Genomic DNA, 18,479 nt, shown 5'->3' on the forward strand with positions numbered 1-18,479 from the left:
TTCTTTCCATTCGTTATTAATTCCACTGCGCTGATGTCCTCTTCGCAGGCATTTTGAATTTACCCGTCGAGACGTGAACCGATTAGGAATTGCCCTCCAACTTGACGCGCAACCCGTCACAGCCACCCTCGCGGGGTTTCTCACCTGTCGAGACGTGAACCGATTAGGAAGCGCCCTCCAACTTGACGCGCGCCCCGTCACAGTCACCCTCGCAGGATTTCTCTTCCCAACGGAGCGCCGATTAGGCAGTGCCCTCCAACCTGACGCGCACTCCGTCACAGCTACTCTCGTGGGGTATTCACCATTTTGATCGTGGCTTCATCCTTGATGCTCGTTCCTTCGAAATGTTCGCGGTGTTCCTCCATCCAGGCCACGATCAGGCGTTGTCAGGTAGGCCTTTTGCTGTTCTCCGCGGCAGTATCCGTTTACCTGTCGAGACGAGCACCGATTAGGAAGCGCCCTCCAACTTGACGCGCGCCCCGTCACAGTCACCCTCGCAGGATTTCTCTTCCCAGCGGAGAGCCGATTAGGTGGTGCCCTCCAACACAACGCGCACCCCGTCACAGCTACTCTCGTGAGGTACCATCTCTTGCAACAGCCGTCGCCGTTGTTCACCTTTCACCGTCGGACGTTGTCAGCACTTTGGTCAGCCCTCCACCTTCGCTGCAGCTCCGACATGATTTGTGTGATTGCACTGCTCACGGCATTCCAGATCATCTCGTCGCGACACATCTCCTCCACAATATTCTCGACATGAAGTGCAGGCAGCCCCTCGCGCCTTTCGATGAACCTGGGACAGACAAAAACGACGTGCTCCGGTGTTTCCTCCATATCTCCACAGTCCGGACAGAGGGGTGAAACTGCGTGCCCGAACCGGTGTAGATATTGCCTGAAACAGCCATGCCCAGACAGAAACTGCGTCAAGTAAAAGTTAACTTCACCGTGTTTCCTGTTCAACCAGGTCGAAAGTACCGGTATCAGCCTGTACGTCCATCTACCATTTTCTGCCGTATCCCATTCATACTGCCATTTGTCCAACGACTCCGCTCTCATCAATTTCCGGATACCTCTGCTTTCCCGTCGCTTGTAGCACTCGCTATCTTCCGCCAGAGTGATGCAGATGGGAATCATTCCGGCGATTACACACACAGCTTCTGTCGAAATGGTCCTATAAGCACTTACGACTCGCATGGCCATGAGTCGGAATGTGCTGTTCAGCTTCCTCCGATTTCGGTGGGTTTCCAGAGCCGCCAACCAGGCAGGGCCACCATACCTCAGTATCGACGAAGATACACTTGCCAAGAGACGCCTCTTGCTGCTGCTTGGGCCAAAGCTATTTGGCATGATCCTCGCCACCACGTTGATGGCCTTTGACGCCTTCCCACATGCATAGTCGACGTGCTGGTTGAAGTTCAGCCGGTCGTCGATCATGACTCCGAGGTACTTCACCGCCCGCTTCGAAACGATGGTATGTCCTCCGACCGATACCTCTGCCCGCAGCACTGCCTTACAATTGCTCACTAACAGCACCTCGGTTTTGTGATGTGCCATCTGGAGCTTTACGCTGTCCATCCAACTACCGATCATGTCTACAGCCTCAGTCGCCAACATTTCCACCTCCTGAAGCGTCTCGCCGATTACCGTTGTTACGATGTCGTCCGCGAAGCCCACGATCTCCACACCTCTGGGTAGCTTCAGCCTTAGAACACCGTCGTACATCGTGTTCCAAAGCGTAGGACCTAGGATGGAGCCTTGTGGAACTCCCGCCGAGATATTCTTCACTATCTGTCCCCTGTCTGTGTTGTATACCAGGATCCGATTCTGGAAATAACTCCTCAGTATCCTGTACAGGTAGCTAGGGACCTTCAATCTGTGTAGCGCCTCGGCGATGGCCTCCCAGCTGGCACTATTGAAGGCGTTCTTCACGTCAATCAAAATCACCGCGCAGTAACGGTCGCCTCTTCGTTTTTGTTTAAGCGAGACCTGAGCTTTCTCGATAACTGTCCGAATAGCGTCCACTGTCGACTTTCCTTTCCGGAACCCGAACTGCATTTTCGACAATCCGTGGTCATCCTCCGTGCATTTCACCAGTCTGTTGAGAATAACCCTTTCCAAGAGCTTTCCCAAAGTATCCAACAAACAAATAGGCCTATACGACGCTGGATCTCCAGGTGGCTTTCCTGGTTTCGGGAGCAGCACCAACTTTTGTATCTTCCATTCCGCAGGGAAGAGACCGTCATCCAGGCATTTCTGCAGCACCACCCTGAACATGTCGGGGAAAGCAAGGATCGCCGATTTCAGGGCCACATTGGGGATTCCGTCGGGGCCGGGTGCTTTTTTCAACTTTAGACCTTTTGCCACCGCGATGAGTTCTTCGTTGGTGACTTGTGCGTTCTCTGCTTCGTCCTCACCGTACAGTGTGGGTGGCCACGTCGGTGGGTCGTGCTGCGGAAAGAGTCCATTCACAATGACCTCGAGTTTTTCCGGACATAATTCCATGGGAGTCGTTGAACTACGGAATTTCGCCATCACGATTCGATATGCTTCACCCCAAGGATTTGCGTCGACGTCACGACACAGCTCCCTATAGCAGTTCGATTTGCTCCTACGTATCTCTCGTTTCAAGGCGGCTCTGGTCGCTCGGAAAGACGCGCGGTGCTCCTCTCTCTCTACATCGGTTCGTGCCCTCTGGACTCTTCTTCTGGCTCGTAGACAGTTAGCGCGGAGGATGCTGAGTGTCTCGTTCCACCAGTAGGCTGGACGTCGTTCATTCGTCGGGTTCAGTCTTCTCGGCATCGCTGTATCGCATGCCCTCACCAATGTTCCTGTTAGCCCGTCGGCGCTCAGATTAAGAGTTCTGCTGTCTATGCGTAGTGCTTCGACGAAAAGCTCCTTGTCAAAAACCTTTGTCCTCCACTTCCGCTCAAAGGTTTTTGTATTCCGTACCGCTGCGGGATTCCGTTGGCCGACACTATACAGGATTGCCTGGTGGTCGCTGTGTGTGTATCCCTCCGACACTCTCCACTTCGTATTAGCCGCCAGTGATGGACTGCAGAAAGTTACATCGATGATGGATTCGCGGCCGTCCCTTCGAAAGGTGCTGCTAGTGCCTTCGTTCAGAAGTGTGACGTCTAGTTTTGCGAAGGCTTCTAGTAGGCTGTACCCCCTGGCGTTGGTGCATCTGCTTCCCCACTCCTCAGCCCAGGCGTTGAAGTCTCCTCCGATGATGACTGGTTTGCGGCCGCTGACCTTATCCGTGAGTACGTCCAACATCTCGTGAAACTGCTCCGCTGACCATCTTGGGGGTGCATAGCAACTACACATGAAGATTCCGTTGATTTTGACGATCACGAAACCTTCCTGTGAGCTTTCCACCACTTCTTGGATGGGGTACCTTCCCATCACTAGTATTGCAGCCATCCCTGCTTTATCCACCACCCATTTTCCGTTATCGCGAGGAACTCGGTACGGTTCTGCGATCATTGCAACGTCGCATTTAGTTTCAGTTGTTGACTGCCACAACAATTGCTGTGCTATGTCGCAATGATTGAGGTTGAGCTGGGTAACCTCCATTACTGCGAACCCGCAATCGCCTTTTTGTACGCCGGACATTTGAAGCTACCTGTGACGTGGTCGTTTCCGTCCTCCTCCTTGCACAACATGCACCTCGGTTGCTTGGTGCAGTCTCTAGCAACGTGACCTTCCGTCCCGCACTTCCTGCACAATTTCGATCTGTCAGGACCACCGCAGTTTTTCGCCTGGTGACCGAAGCCCATGCATTGAAAGCATCTCTCCATTTGCTTGGCCATACGAGGGGGAGCTTTCATCGGGCACACGGACCACCCCACTTTTATTTTACCCTTCTCCACCAGTTTATTCGCAGCTTGTTTCGAGAGCCGTATCGAGGCCGTTTGTGTCCCACCGTATGCCTTTCTCAGTCGGATTGTCATTGGCACATCGCCAAGGTCACATTGTGACTGTAACTCAGTTCTCAATTCCTCAACAGTCGTGATCTCGTCCAGATACCGGCACTCGATGGTTGATTCCTGAGAGAGAGCTCTCACCTTCGCCTCCTCCCCTAGTGACTTCTCAATGAGTTGTTTGAAAGCGGAGCTCTTAACCGCTGGATCTTTTTTAAGCTCGAAGAGCATCTCGCCTTTCTGCGTGCGCCTAGTTTTCACGACGTTCTCGCCCAGTGTCTGCAACTCCGGATCGTCTCTCACTTTCCGAAGGATAGCTGCATACGATACTCCTGCTGACACTTCAACGATCAAAGCATCGCCCTTGATTCGCTCCACTCGAGGTCCGAGTTTCTTCTTTTCCTGCTCAACTTTTTTCTTCTTCTCCTTCTGTTTTTTGCGTTTTTCTGCCTGGTTATCGACAGTACGCCATTCACTGCTTTCACCTCCTTTCGCGTTACTCAGATCGTTCTTGGCCTTTTTCAGCTCTTCTTCTTCTCCTGGGGTGTCCCTCCTTCTCTTGTCCGATCGTGTGTTCAGAGGACCCTTCGGCGTCTCAAGTATCTCGACGGGTTTCTCATTCGCCTCGAGCAGAGCCTTTTCAGCACCCTCTGCTCTCATCTGCAGCTCCTTATGCTCGCGTTCAGCAACCATGACGACCGATCTGATGCTCGTCACCAGATGTTTTATTTTTAAGTGGACATTGTTTTTGTCCTTTACGAACTCGTAAAGTTCGTTGACCTTTTTCCTAACGTCCGTGATGCTGAGCCTCCCAAGTTGCCCTTCTTGGGATGCGCTTGAGGTCAGCGTAAACAACTGGCTCTGTACGGAGCCAAGATCTCCTTGGAATGCTTGGGCAGCAAACACTTCTTGTGGTTTTGTGTTGCTTGTACTCGTTGTGGCTACTCGAGTGACAGGTGACCTCAGCATTCGTCCGCTTCTCGCGAACACATTCTCCTCTCCATCGTTTGTTGGTGTGTTATTGCAACTATTCATATTTTTCTGGGTCCCAACTTCGGGCCGCTATCTCCGCTCGTTGTACATAGTCGCTACCAGTGATCCCATGGTTATCTATGCAAGCAGTGAGGCCATGCAGGGGTTGACACGGTCCTTCATGGGGACCGTGTTCAGAGCCAGATCAGCGCAAGTCAGGAATGTGACATCTGACGCCTAGTACCTAGTGCCTGGGCCTAGACGAGCATCGAACGTACCCGAAGACTTGCCAAGTTATTACCGGGACGGGGGCAACCGCACTATTAGCCCAAACGCCATTTCAGGACGGTGTCACCCTTCCTTACTCAGGGAACAGGATAGTACGACTGTCAGCCTTTAGCGTCGTGTTGAAATCGTTTCCGTATCGTGTCCGTTTTCTATGTCGTAACCAGTATGTCGTAATCAGGATCTTACTGGCGTCAATCCTGATGTGCTTGGCACTCCTTTCGTGGCTCCTGTACACGGTATTTCCCCCGTGCAATCTCCAATAGGCTTTACCGCGCCCTTACTCGCGTTGTCACCCGATTAGTCGCCTCATACGACAGGGACAGGGACCAAGACCCGAAGTGCTATTCTAGGCCGGCAACTCCACGGCCATACTCTCTACTCTCTACTCTCTACTCTCTACTCTCTACTCTCTACTCTCTACTCTCTACTCTCTACTCTTTACTCTCTACTCTCTACTCTCTACTCTCTCCTCCCTACTCTCTCTACTCTCTACTGTCTCTACTCTCTCCTCTCTCCTTTCTACTCTCTCCTTTCAACTCTCTCTACTCTCTACTCGCTGCTCTAAAAAAAACGCACACACAAACACATACACGCACATGAACGCACTAATGAACACATGTACACACGCAGACGCGCACAGTCTCACACACAAAAAAACGCATCGCAGCTGCTGACTGCTCAATCTCTCAAACTGTTTTTGATTACATCAATCAATCAACTAACCAAAACACACACTCCCGCAAACGCACACGCACACGTACATGCAAACACACACACACACGCACACACAAACACATACACGCAAATGTACACGCAAACGAACACACGCAGACGCACACACTCTCTCACACAAAAAACGCATCGCAGCTGCTCACTGCTCACTCTCTCACTATGTTTGTGTTTACGTCAAGAATACGAACATTTACGATCGTTTACGACTGTTCACGACGACCGCGCTTTATTTTTTAGCGATTTTATTTATAGTAAGATTTGAAAGATGAGAAAATTTAGATATAGTAGTGGAACATCTAAATTAGTGGATTAAACATTTTTGAAGTGGAAAATTTAAAAGTTTTTTTTTATTTGTAATTATTAATTTTATCCTAAAAATTCATACTAAACTTGATTGTTTCTATCAATTAAATGAATGCTCTCTAACCTCTCTACAATGTGTTCTTTGACGCCCAACTTCTATCTCTCTTAATTTCGCTGCAATATCGATATAAACAATTCCTGATGAAGATTCAATCGAAATCTTCAAAAATCGCGATTTTTAACCCACTGTACTTATAAAAGCCACTTAAATTTCACCTTAATGCTGAAAGGTTAATTTTTTTTCTTGAAATTATTCATATTTGAATTATAAAAAAAAAAACTTTTTTTTTCAAACTGTATACAATCGAGTCCTAAATTTCACATAATCGAATCATATATAATCGAGTTTGTATATAATCGAGTCCGACTTGCATGAGGCACTAGGTTAACAAAGAAAATATTGATTAAGTATGTTACTCAAACTGAATTGTAACGATCACGCAGGAACTGTTCAATCACAAAGAAATGTTCGAATAGTTTCTCAGAAACATTTTCAGTTGATTTCAATATTCCGGACATATTCTTCAGGTTTGATTAAACGTTCGAATTAACATCTCAATAGAACTACTCTCTTCAGCGTTTTTCTCAGGTTTTTCAACACTTTCCAGTATATCGGTATCTGGCATCAGATCACAGCAAATCACGCTTTGGTCCTTTTTGCACTAATTATTAAAAGACATTGAGCAATCGAACGGTATTGTACCGTCGATATCAGCAAGCTCATGACGCATTAATTATGCCAGCGGAATATCACTCCCGTCCATGTTGGTTGTGCTTTGAAGTTAGGAATTCCCAGTTTCTGGACAAATTCTCAAGCCATATCCCGAAGAATAGAAGAGGGGTAAATTATTTTGTCTAGCTTGACAAGACAAAAATCCATTGACCGCTCCAGCTTCTCGATTCTGACCAACCTTGCTTTTGGTCTAGATACAATTTTCCATTCCGATTCCATTTTTACTTTAGTTTGAGTAGTGTTGATACCGCACTTTGTGCAATACTGCAATTATTTGCAGCTTCAGACCCCTTCCGACCATATTTTTCGACCTGCTCGATGATGCTCAAACCTTGCGCAATGGTTAGCGTTTTGATTGTTCGCTTGAAAGGTTTCTCGTGGTTTTCCATACTTGAAAAGAAATTGTTTGATGACACGAACACTCCGTCTTCACTTTCAAGGGCAATTGAAATCTGAGGTAATAACGCACAAAAACATGTACGCGAAAATCAATCGAGTTAGGGAGGTGAAAATCCATGGAAAAATGAATCAAAACACATCGAGTAAGAGAGGCATCGAGTTAGGGAGGTATCGTGTTATGGAGAGAAGAATGCTTGTAAAATCGAAGGTGCCATGAAATCCATCGAGTTAGGGAAAATATCAAGATACAGAACATCGAGTTAGGGAGAGTTGACTGTAGTAAGGTAAATGATTTTGGCTTGTCCAGTCGAAAATATGATCATGATTTGTCCACTTTTTTGAATGCTGTAATTCAGCGCTCCTGTGTCAAATAAGGTATTCTAATATTTCAAAACATGTAAATAAAATTGTCTTTTTAATGATTTACAGTAGTTTTATAGTATATTTTTACGGAATCACATGTTTTAAAGGATTATAAAATACACCTTCTATTTGTGTCAATGCGCCCCTCATTCGAGCTAACTTTTAATCAATCACCAGATGATTATTTGGCACGTATTCAGACCTTTTCTGGATTGTAACACCTACAAATATTGTAAACATCATGCTTGCACACCATATGTATAAGATTTACATAGCTAAACCATTAAATTAACGCATTTTGATGAATTCAATTCTGATCATGAGTTGTCCAATTCAATGATGTTATTTTGTCCACATGATTTCTATGACAACCGCTTAGCGCGCTGCAGTTTGTTTATTGTGTCCTTCGCGGATAGCAGAAATAAAGTTTCTCTGTGTTGAGTGTGTTGAGGGTAACACTTTTAAAATGCCCAAGAAAAGGTAATATTCTGAAGAAAGCCTAAATTATGAATGGATCAATATGATGACAGTAATCTCAAGCAATGATAAATGCAACATCTATTTGTGAATTCGAATGTTTTCATTCAAAAATTGGGATTTTCAAAACCGGACAAACCATGATCATTTTTTTTTTTTACCGGACAAACCATGATCAGAGGTGGTAAAACCATGATCATAATTCCTCTTTAACACTACTATACTCGCGCATTGGTCTGTCAGACCGAGAAATCAATAATTCGTTCATTTCTCAGAGAATATCAACACTACGACTTTGCGATTCTCTCTAGCTTCGTTATTCGTCGTTCGTCATCGTTTAGCGTATCGCATGTGTTGGTACAAAGGGGACGTGTGCCACTTTTTAACACTTTCGGTCTGACACACCGACGCGAGTATAGGAGTAACTTTTTTGGACAAGTGCTTTTTTTTCATATTCTAGAATATTGTTGAAAGAAATGTATAAATTAATGTTAGTGGCGTGGAATATTTATTGAATATAATGCATTAGATCATTACCGGACTATTCTTATTTGATATCAGTCCCTTTTGTAACTGGATTGAACGGATCCATATATTAACTATTCGTCGTTAGATTCATACGTTCAAAAACAAAATATAAATGTTTGACTTTCGTATATTTATTTTTTTTTTTTTTTTTTTGTAATGTCAATTTATTGTCAATTTATTTACAAGTATTCCATTTTTTTAATTTTCACCATTTAATTCATTTTGGAGAGTTTCACCTGAATGGTCATACATATACACACATGTGAAAGAATTTCACTTGTGGAAGAATTGTAAACAGTAAATTATCAACTAATCGGTAGCTTATGGTAATTTTTAACAGTTACAGTTTCGGGGATATTTTGTTACTATGGACATTATCGACAAGAAAACAAGAAAAAGGAAAGGAAGTTCCTAGAAATCCTTTTATATCATCATTTTATGCCCCATCTAAAAAAAGGCATTAGTTCTTAGTTTACCAAGAAACAGAGACAAAGAATATCAGAAATATGCAAACTTTATATTCCAGAACATTTATCATCTGGTAATTATCTAGAAGGTCGCTATAAATTCTTCTCTTCGATAAAAAACCCGAAAAACACGCAACAACTGCATGAAATGTGAAAAATATGTTTGTTTCGAGCATGCAGTTATGCTATGTTCTGATTTTTAATCCAATGAAACCACAATCGATTAATACCTTTTTATGTTATTTCATAGCTCTTTATACTTCCATGAATTATATTCAGTTGCATACTTTTAATCAATAACAGTGAAAACTTCGAATTTCTTTACTTGTGTTGAAGTATCAAAAATAACTCTATTTTGAGGAGACTGAATTAGATGACTATTAAAACATAATAAAGACGAAGAAAACTTTTTTTTTTGAGTTTTTTCATTCAATCATACCCTCTTCTTCAAATAAATGCCAATAAAGTCTGAAAAATACACAATGGCAACATTACAGAGTAGTTCAATTTTCGGTCTGTGACACCGTGCGCGAGTATACGTGTTACGATTTTGCACGCGAGTACAGGAGGGTTAAGGAAAATCGTTAAAAAACATAAAAATTTGAATAATTTCAACACCTTATGGTAGTATTAGCAACTAGAGACTTGGGGCTTTTCAACAAACCCAAACTCATATCGGTTATGTGCGATTTTCATGAAGAAAAATCGGTTTGCATTTACTAGTAGCGTGAAAACACCTCAAATCGGACAAACCAAGATCATTTACCCTACATCAGAAAAATACCTTAAACAGTCGAGAAAGCAATCATGTTCTGGGAGGATGGAATTTTCAAACTACGCAGATTGAAGATTGCAAAAAGAACTTTGTATAAAATTGTATGTCTGCCTATAGAAAAGATACTTTAGTTTTCTCAAAAAATCGTCAACGAACTCTCCGGAAAACCCAATACGGACTGTCCTGATTTCTATTTTCGTTCTTCCTCATTTTTGAAAATTATAGTTGGCAACCCTGCACACAACATATGTTTTCGAAAATATTTTTTACATATTTTCTCAGAACCCCATCTATCTGGGTATCAAATGAAGGGGCTTGACTAGTAGAATTCAGTTATTTATGAAAAATGCAAATCCAAGATGGCCGCAGTCCCCAAATAACTAATTACTTTTTAAATGGTTTCATTCAGCATGACCTGTTTCTATGGTTGTTTGAAAATTGACCCCGTTCCTGTTGAATGATTGATCTGAAATTTGGAACATACATTTAATTCTACTGTCATTATAAAACTGTGTATTCCATGATCTTGAAAAATTCAATTTGGGCGCCGCTTGATTTGGAGAATACACTACACTATGAACACCATAATTTCGAAAAGGTTGCCGCCACAAAATGGTCGACTATGTATTTTTTTAAATCCACTCAATATTGTTATCCAATGAAATGATTTGACTAATAGGATACAGTATATCATCAAAATATTCCGAAGAAAATTAGGTAAGAAATAGAAATTAAAAAAAAATTATTTTCTGAATGGTTTTAATGTAGAAAAGTATACAGATAATTAACTAAAAACTGTAAATTAAAATAAGTAAAAAAAAACTTTTAAGTTAAACGGTTTAATGTACTAAAAGCTAGCAAATAATTAGACAAGTAGCAGTTAGTAGTTATCACATCCGTTCCTTCATTAATCTAGGGCAATGATGAGATTAAAATAAAATCGTGGGGTATATGATGAAACAACTGACTGTGGGTAATGGAAATCCAACGTTTATTTCTTACCGAATTTTCTTCGGAATATTTTGATGATGTAGTGTATTTTATTAGTCAAATCATATCATTTAATACCGATATTGAGGAAACTGCAAAAAGTACATGGTCGGCCATTCAGTGGCGGCGACCCTTTTGAATTTATGTTTTTTATTATGTTTCGTTTTCTGCAAGTCAAATCATTCAGCCATTTTTTAAGAAGGCCAAATTGAATTTTTCAGGATCATGAAATACACTGTTTTATAATGACAGTAGAATTAAATGTATGTTTCAAATTTCAGATCAAGCAGTGAACAGGAACGGGGTCAATTTTCTATTAATGTGGGACAACCCTACAAATATTCAAACATACATAGAAACAGGTCAATCTGAATGAAACCATTTAAAATGTAATTAGTTGTTTGGGGACAGCGGCCATCTTAGAATTGGATTTCTCATTATCTACTATGTTCTACTAGTCGAGAACTTTCTTTTGATACCCTTATTGATGAGGTTTTGAATAAAAATATATATGGCGCCATTTTGTGGTGGCGGTTTTTTGGATTTGCATTTTTCATGAATAACTGTGTTCCACCAGCCATTCCCTTTCATTTGATATACATATTGATGGGGTTCAGAGGATAACTGTAATCCGCCATTTTGTAGTGGTCGCCATCTTTGATTTACATTTTCCATAAATAATTGTGTTCTACTGGTCAAGCCTTAAGAATTCGATACCCATATTGATGGGCTTTTGGAAAAATATGTACATAATCCGCCATTTTGTAGGGGCCGCCATCTTGCATTTTGAAGATCATGGAATACACAGTTTTATAATGACACCAGAGATAAAGATGTGTTCCAAGTTTCAAGGCAAGTTACAAAGTTACAAAGTCACAAATATATAAACGGGTCAACTTAGACAAAACCGTTTAATAAATAAGTGCAAATCATAATTATATTACGTTTATCAGGAAAATTGTTTTTTTTTATGACTCGAGTATCCGGAGGATTCGGTTATCCGGAGTGAAAAAAATCAATACTCCGGATAATCGAGTCCGACCTGTATTGTTATTTTTCAAAATATGATGGGAAAGATTAGATCGTTAGTTCATGGTGATCTGAAGAACAGACTGCCTTTCGAGAATTTTTATACGAGGGTCGTTAAAAAAATAAGTTTCAGTGCCTCAGAAATACCGGAAAAATAAAGTTAGGACACTTTTCCTAGCGTGGCACGAGTTTTTCTATTCCGAGCGCGAAGTGCGTCCAACTTCGATGTAACTGCTTCACGAATTTCTTCGGTGTTATCGAATCGTTGACCATCGAACGCCTGTTTCATCACCGTACTATTGTGAAGTTTTGAACCGATTAAGAACCGCGATTAAGAACAAAAGGCCAGGTTTATTGACGAAAGGAGAGTTCCTCATCCACGATAATGCGCGGCCCCATTCTGCTCGCGTAACTCAAGAGCAATTGAAAAAATTTTTTTTGACCTGGCCCATAGCTACTATGACTTATTCTCGGTGATGAAACAGGCCTTTGGCGGTCAACGATTCGATAACACTGAAGAAATTCGTGACGCAGTTACATCGTACTTCAAGAAGTTGGACGCTTCGCGTCCGCTGGACTTCGCGCTCGGAATAGAAAAACTCGTGCCACGCTATGAAAAATGTCCTAACTTTATTTTTCCACGATTTCTGAGGCACTGAAACTTATTTTTTTGAACGACCCTCGTATTTTAGTTAGGAAACTATGCTTTTGTTACTTTCGAGGTTCGAAATATCATAACATCTTATTCAAAATCAAAGTCTGGGCCAATAAATGCCTTAACATGTTCAATTAAACTTCTAACCAGTATTTCTGTATATCACTCTGAGTTCATTTTTATTGTATTCATGCTATTGGAATCTATCTCCGGAAATTTTTAATCCTCAAAGTGTCCCAACAAAGTTCACGCTAATTTTTATATTCGACTCTTTAACAAATCATGCCAATAGTTCTATCTGGTTCACCATGGTTTACTTTTTATCAGAAAAGAGCACTCATATTTCGGACCAAGTTCCATGTTTCCACTGATTGATAGAATTTGTTCTACACAATGTGAGGTTTCCGGAAGCTCCATATCCTGGCGAATTGGTTTCCTCCGATTCTCATTAGAGAAACCTGCACAATTGTATCCTATAATTATTATTTCTCTTCGAAGTTTGAAAATTTGGGAAGAATGAAAATCGAAAATCTGTTATTTTTTCGGCTCAAGGCTTAAATAAAAATAATCAAAAATGTCCTGCAAACCAATGCATACATGGGAAGTATAATTTTTAAGAAACGAAGTGCGAAACCAGTTTTCATTCAGGACAATAAAAAATCAGGAAAATTGACGATTCTATTTCTTATTCCGCTTAGCGCAGCACAAATAGAATCCCCGTTCGGAAACATAAAGAACGGAGTTTCCGCTGTCGGAACGTGACAACGATCCAATAATCATCAGCCGGTCATGAATATATCAACAGGATCTTCCTCTGTGTCGCAATAAAGACGCCACGTCGTTCAAAAGTCATAAATGAATAAATCCCCGCATTCGCAATCTATGTCGCTCTGTTCCTGCCCCACTGAGCATCCAATTCCATCTGGCGCACAAATTGTTTCAATCGTGCAATCGTTGAGAGAACAATTTGCATTATTCAACTCATTTTACTTGCGTTCTACACGTTCCCCACCCTCGCGACCTTCGTTCCACTCAATTTCGGAGGGCTCCGGAACGAGGTCCAGCATCAAAGTTAAACTGCACACTCAATTCCGGACTAATTTCAATGGAATTAAAAACTTTCCCTACCAAAACTCGATACCCCACCCCCCGAAACAGCCACGAGACTCTGGATCAGATAGCGAGGGCAGAGGACTGGACGTTTCCCGGGGCAAACAGCGAACAATGAAAGCTCACGCGAAAGGCATACAATAATTACATTTAACTTTCATTCTGTTTCGTGGGCCACAGTTCCCTCCACGTTCCGCTGGCCAAAACGCCCCGGAAATATCCGCTCGACAAGCTTGGTTAGTGCAATCTGAGCCGGAAAATCGGTGCCGCCGAGCGATGGGAAAATCGTGTCTGGGATCGAGTGGAGCCAGGCGAGAATTGGCGAGCGGGGAGCCTTATTTATCCTAAGCATGAATAAATTATAACTTGAAGCGTTATTTAGGCTGTCAGTTTGGGACGAGTGTTGACCACTCCTCCTCCCTGAATACGCTCTGGAACTGTGGGAGTTACGCGTAGTATGGGACATAGACGAAACAATTAGAGATAGACACTTTCCTGAAGTTTTGTTTACGAGCATCTAATAGGGAAGAAATTGAATGACCCGCACAATATTTGACCAGCTTTGTCTACTTACCAACAATTTTCGGTACAACAGCCGAATCTCCTCAATCGGAGGGAATGACTCGACGCTCCAGGTGAGGTTGTACATTTCCCGGTAGCGGCTGTACATCGGCGAGTGGAACTGGGCCGCGCCCGGTCGGCCCGAAACTTCGATGTACTTTTTGGCACGTCCGAGCGAGTTTTCCGCCACGCAGCTGTTGGCGAGAGCACAATTATCGGGGTCGGGTAGGAAAATTCAAGAAGCGAAATTATCATCTCATTAGTTCGTTCCGCAGCGCAGGCAAGAGGAGCAGCAAAAACAAAACAAAAAAAAAATAAAAGGAAAAACCCTTACCTGTAATTGCCAAAATCAGACGGGCGCACATTCCGTATCGTCAGGTAGTGGTTATCTCCTCGGGTATCCATCGTCCGTCGGTCGTTCGGGTGGAGCAGAAACGAGTCCTGGTACCACATCATCTGCAAATGGTGCAAATGCACGAACTTTGAGATAATATTGTTATTCAGGGTGGGAATGCTCAAACAGTTCGGAACAGTTGTTATTGAGTGTGCTCTTGTTCGACTTTAATATAGGAAGAAAAATAAACCCAAGGTTGTAACAAATTAACTCACCCAAATTAGGACAAAAGAGATTGGGTTGAACAAGATACATATTACTATAAGATGGGAAACGTGTAGTTGTTCGGACAAATATGGTATGGTTGATCAGGAATTGATTTCACCTTTTTTTCAAAGTGTAGAAATAATTAGACAATCTCTGACAGGAAAATTATTGTACCCATTTATTGTATTTTCATTTGAAAGTTTTCGTCGTCTAAAATAATCCTGTTTTAATAATAACCGTTGAACTTGGATGTCATACACTTGTGATTCGATTAGTTTCAGAATATGGATTATCTGTAAGATTTGTCAAACTATTTTACAAAAAAAAAAAAAATCAACGAGACTACATTTTGCATTTCACATTGTGCGAAAATTCCGCGAATCGAGTAATTTCGAAATATGCTGATATCAATTAGCGGCCATGTGATATTACGATGCTGGACTGTTTCCTGATATCCGACTTCCTGTACGAAAGAGCTGTATCAATTAGAGATGGGCAAAACAGTTCACTTTGATGAACGGTTCACTCATTAACCGTTCATCTAAGTGAATCAGTTCTTTTGAACCGTTCTTTCGCTCTTTCGTTCAGCGGTATTGACGAATTTATGTTGGATTTGACAACCAGATGGCGCAGCGAGTAAAATGAGGATGTTTTATTTTTTTGGTATGAAATTCGTTCAAATTTTCTAGAAAAATCAGAATTTATCTTCAAATTTCCCGGTTTCATGTATTCTTTCCCCGCTGAAAAGGTTAGAAAATCATCATTTTACAATGTGCTATGTGTATTACGAGGAATGGCTTGTTATGAGTATTGTAACTTTAATTTTTTTCAACTAAGTTAACGATTAATAGAGTGTATTGCGCTAAAAATACTGCAAAGTCTTCTAGTATTGGCCCCTACATAATCAATGATATCAGCCAATTTGATATAATATCGATTTCATCGCAATTATCCGTAGTATCAATAACCGATATGCATTATCAAACATACAATTTTCGAAGATTATCTATGACTTTGGTCAAATCGCGTGTTGAAACCATCGTAAATATACAAAACTCCAACTTTCTTACCATATACTGACGACATTCAATGGCTGAAGTGAATCTAAATTGAAATAAAATGAATAATCACCACCGAATCTTGCTTTTCAGTGCGTAAAATAAACAAACACCCTCACTTTTGTGGTTCTGAGCTCTAATGTAGATGTCGCATGAGCTGATTCAGCTTTGCGTAAATTCGTCAATTAAGAACAACATAGAATGTTAGCTGGAACCCAACATCAATAGACCGCTATTAATTGATATCGTTGGATTGTATATTGTACGTATGGGATTTATATTTTTGAAAGTTAGTGGGGAAAGATAAGCTGTTTCTTCATTCAAAGTCGCAAACTGTATGTGAAAATATGTTTATCGGTCGATAAAAGTTTATGTAATAATTTGATGTGCACAAAATATGTGCAATTTTTCATATTCTCTTTTTGGACAACACACAGGTTCCATGTGAGATCATATTTCATAATGTTCATTCAGGGGAAAAAATCAGCAGTGATTTTCACTAACAATCAATCATACAAATAATCACGATAACATGTATACGCAATAGGCCAAACAATGAATTGAAAGCAACGAAAAAGCTTTGCTCTCACTATAAGATTTTGAGTTTACCTAATCCATGAATCGCCCCAGCTTCCCCCAGTTTTTTTTTTCTGATAATCAGGAAATATATGAATGTTACGCGGAATTGATAGAATACATGTAATTGAAAATATATAGTTTTGCTTTTAAAACTACGAAAATCTAATTCAATTTTTAACACAAAATTGAGTATACATTAACAAATACATTAAAAAAACCCTGCGTTAGATGCATTTTGCTCATCATGACAATATAGTTCGTTCGCAAACTGTGCGCCCGCAAACACTTCGTTCTCAAACAGTTCGTTCCCAAACAGTTCACTCTCAATCAGTTCATTCCCATACAGTTCACTCGCAAACAGTTCGTTCTGAACCAGTTCGTTCACAAGCAGTTCACTCTCCATCAGTTCACTCTCAAACAGTTCACTCGCAAACCGTTCTTTCGGAATCAGTTCGTTCACAAACCGTTCGCTCGCAATCAGTTCGTGGGGAGAACTACCGTTCTTTGAAAAAGGACGACCGTTCGTTCACTCTTTTCGGCGAACTAGTTCGTTCGTACCGTTCATGAACAGTTTGCCCATCTCTAGTATCAATAGTAACACAAAAATCTCGAAATTTTTGAGCGCGGCTTATCGCTTCACTCCAACAGTGTAATGTAACGATAAAAAGTTTATCTTACGGACAAAGATGACGAAGAAGTATTTCGAAATTCTGATTTGCATCCTGATTACTCGACACCATGCTACAAGTTCATTGATCATATTTTTTAAATTCACCACAATCTTCTATGCTGTTGACCACAATGTACAGCTTTAAATCATGATGCTACCTTTAGGAACTCCGAAATAGGAACTGAACAGTCGAGGAAAGAAAACACCATCATTGAGCTTTGTTCATTACGACATTACGAAGATAAACGACACTATTGGGAAGATTAAATATTTAGTTGCAATTTTCAAGTGCAATATATGATAACAAAAATATACATCAATCTAGGATAAATTGTCTCTTTGGGAAAAATCGATTTTTTGTTTTTTTTTGTATTTTTGGCAATCCAGAAATATTGTCTCAATAGGATTTATCGATATTTTATTTCGTTGGAAAGTTCGCCAAAGCAGCCAAATTTATGAGGTTACCTCAAGGGATATAGTGTTGCTGTACGAATTTTCAAACGCGTTTTTCTCGAAAACATGTTTTTCAAACGGTGGTATCGAAATCTCAGGATCTACTCCACCGTTTTGGCTGTAATTTATTATCAGCATGTAAAAATGAATTATCTAAAGCGTCACATAACCGTATTTTGATATCGATATTTTATGAGCTTCCGAACAGCGATTTTTCATGAAAAATAACTCTTTTTTAACAAAAATGGTCGGTATTTTGGCAATTCTGAATGAATGGTTTGCAGCTCTAAAACAACATTGTTATCACAAACGTAGCCTTGCGTGAGTATGGACTGTTTTTCATTAAAACATCTGATGAGCTTTCCGAAAGAGTGGTTTCTTACAAGAAAGAAGACATGGGACTTTCATCATGCTAAACGTCCACTACGAAATATGTTGTTATGTGAAATTTACTATCCCATCATGTTCATCCAATGCCGTTAAATTAGATCAAAAATCAGATCGTATCACATCGTCACATCGTAGTAGAAATGGCGCTTATGTCATTCATCTGCTGGTCATCTGCTTGTTTTGTAGTATAACTATTGACTATGGATACAGTATTGATAGTCAACTTTTGTTTGAAGAATTTAATGACTTTTGGAACACCCTGTACTTCAGTAGAGCTGTCGCATGTCAAAATATAAATAAAAACAGGAATTGCTCTCTCGATAGCCATTCGGCCGTAGTTCTGTGCGCATGGTATCTAAGGTATTT

General features: G+C 41.2%; 1 protein-coding gene across 5 annotated transcripts in view; it reads right to left on the reverse strand.

The window, feature by feature from the left end:
- LOC129764224 (protein amalgam-like) overlaps positions 1-18,479 on the reverse strand; it is a 238,800-nt gene that overhangs the window by 4,988 nt on the left and 215,333 nt on the right. For 4 of the 5 annotated variants that reach the window (XM_055763087.1, XM_055763088.1, XM_055763089.1 and 1 more), the window contains 2 exons: positions 14,697-14,842; positions 14,376-14,556 (listed from right to left, as the gene is read on the reverse strand). In XM_055763087.1, the coding sequence (XP_055619062.1) occupies positions 14,376-14,556; positions 14,697-14,842 (327 nt within the window). The remainder of the gene's footprint in view (positions 1-14,375; positions 14,557-14,696; positions 14,843-18,479) is intronic. The other variant, XM_055763092.1, reaches the window with a different exon arrangement.

Source organism: Toxorhynchites rutilus, chromosome 2 (assembly GCF_029784135.1).
Source record: "Toxorhynchites rutilus septentrionalis strain SRP chromosome 2, ASM2978413v1, whole genome shotgun sequence".
Classification (NCBI taxonomy): Eukaryota; Metazoa; Arthropoda; class Insecta; order Diptera; family Culicidae; genus Toxorhynchites; species Toxorhynchites rutilus.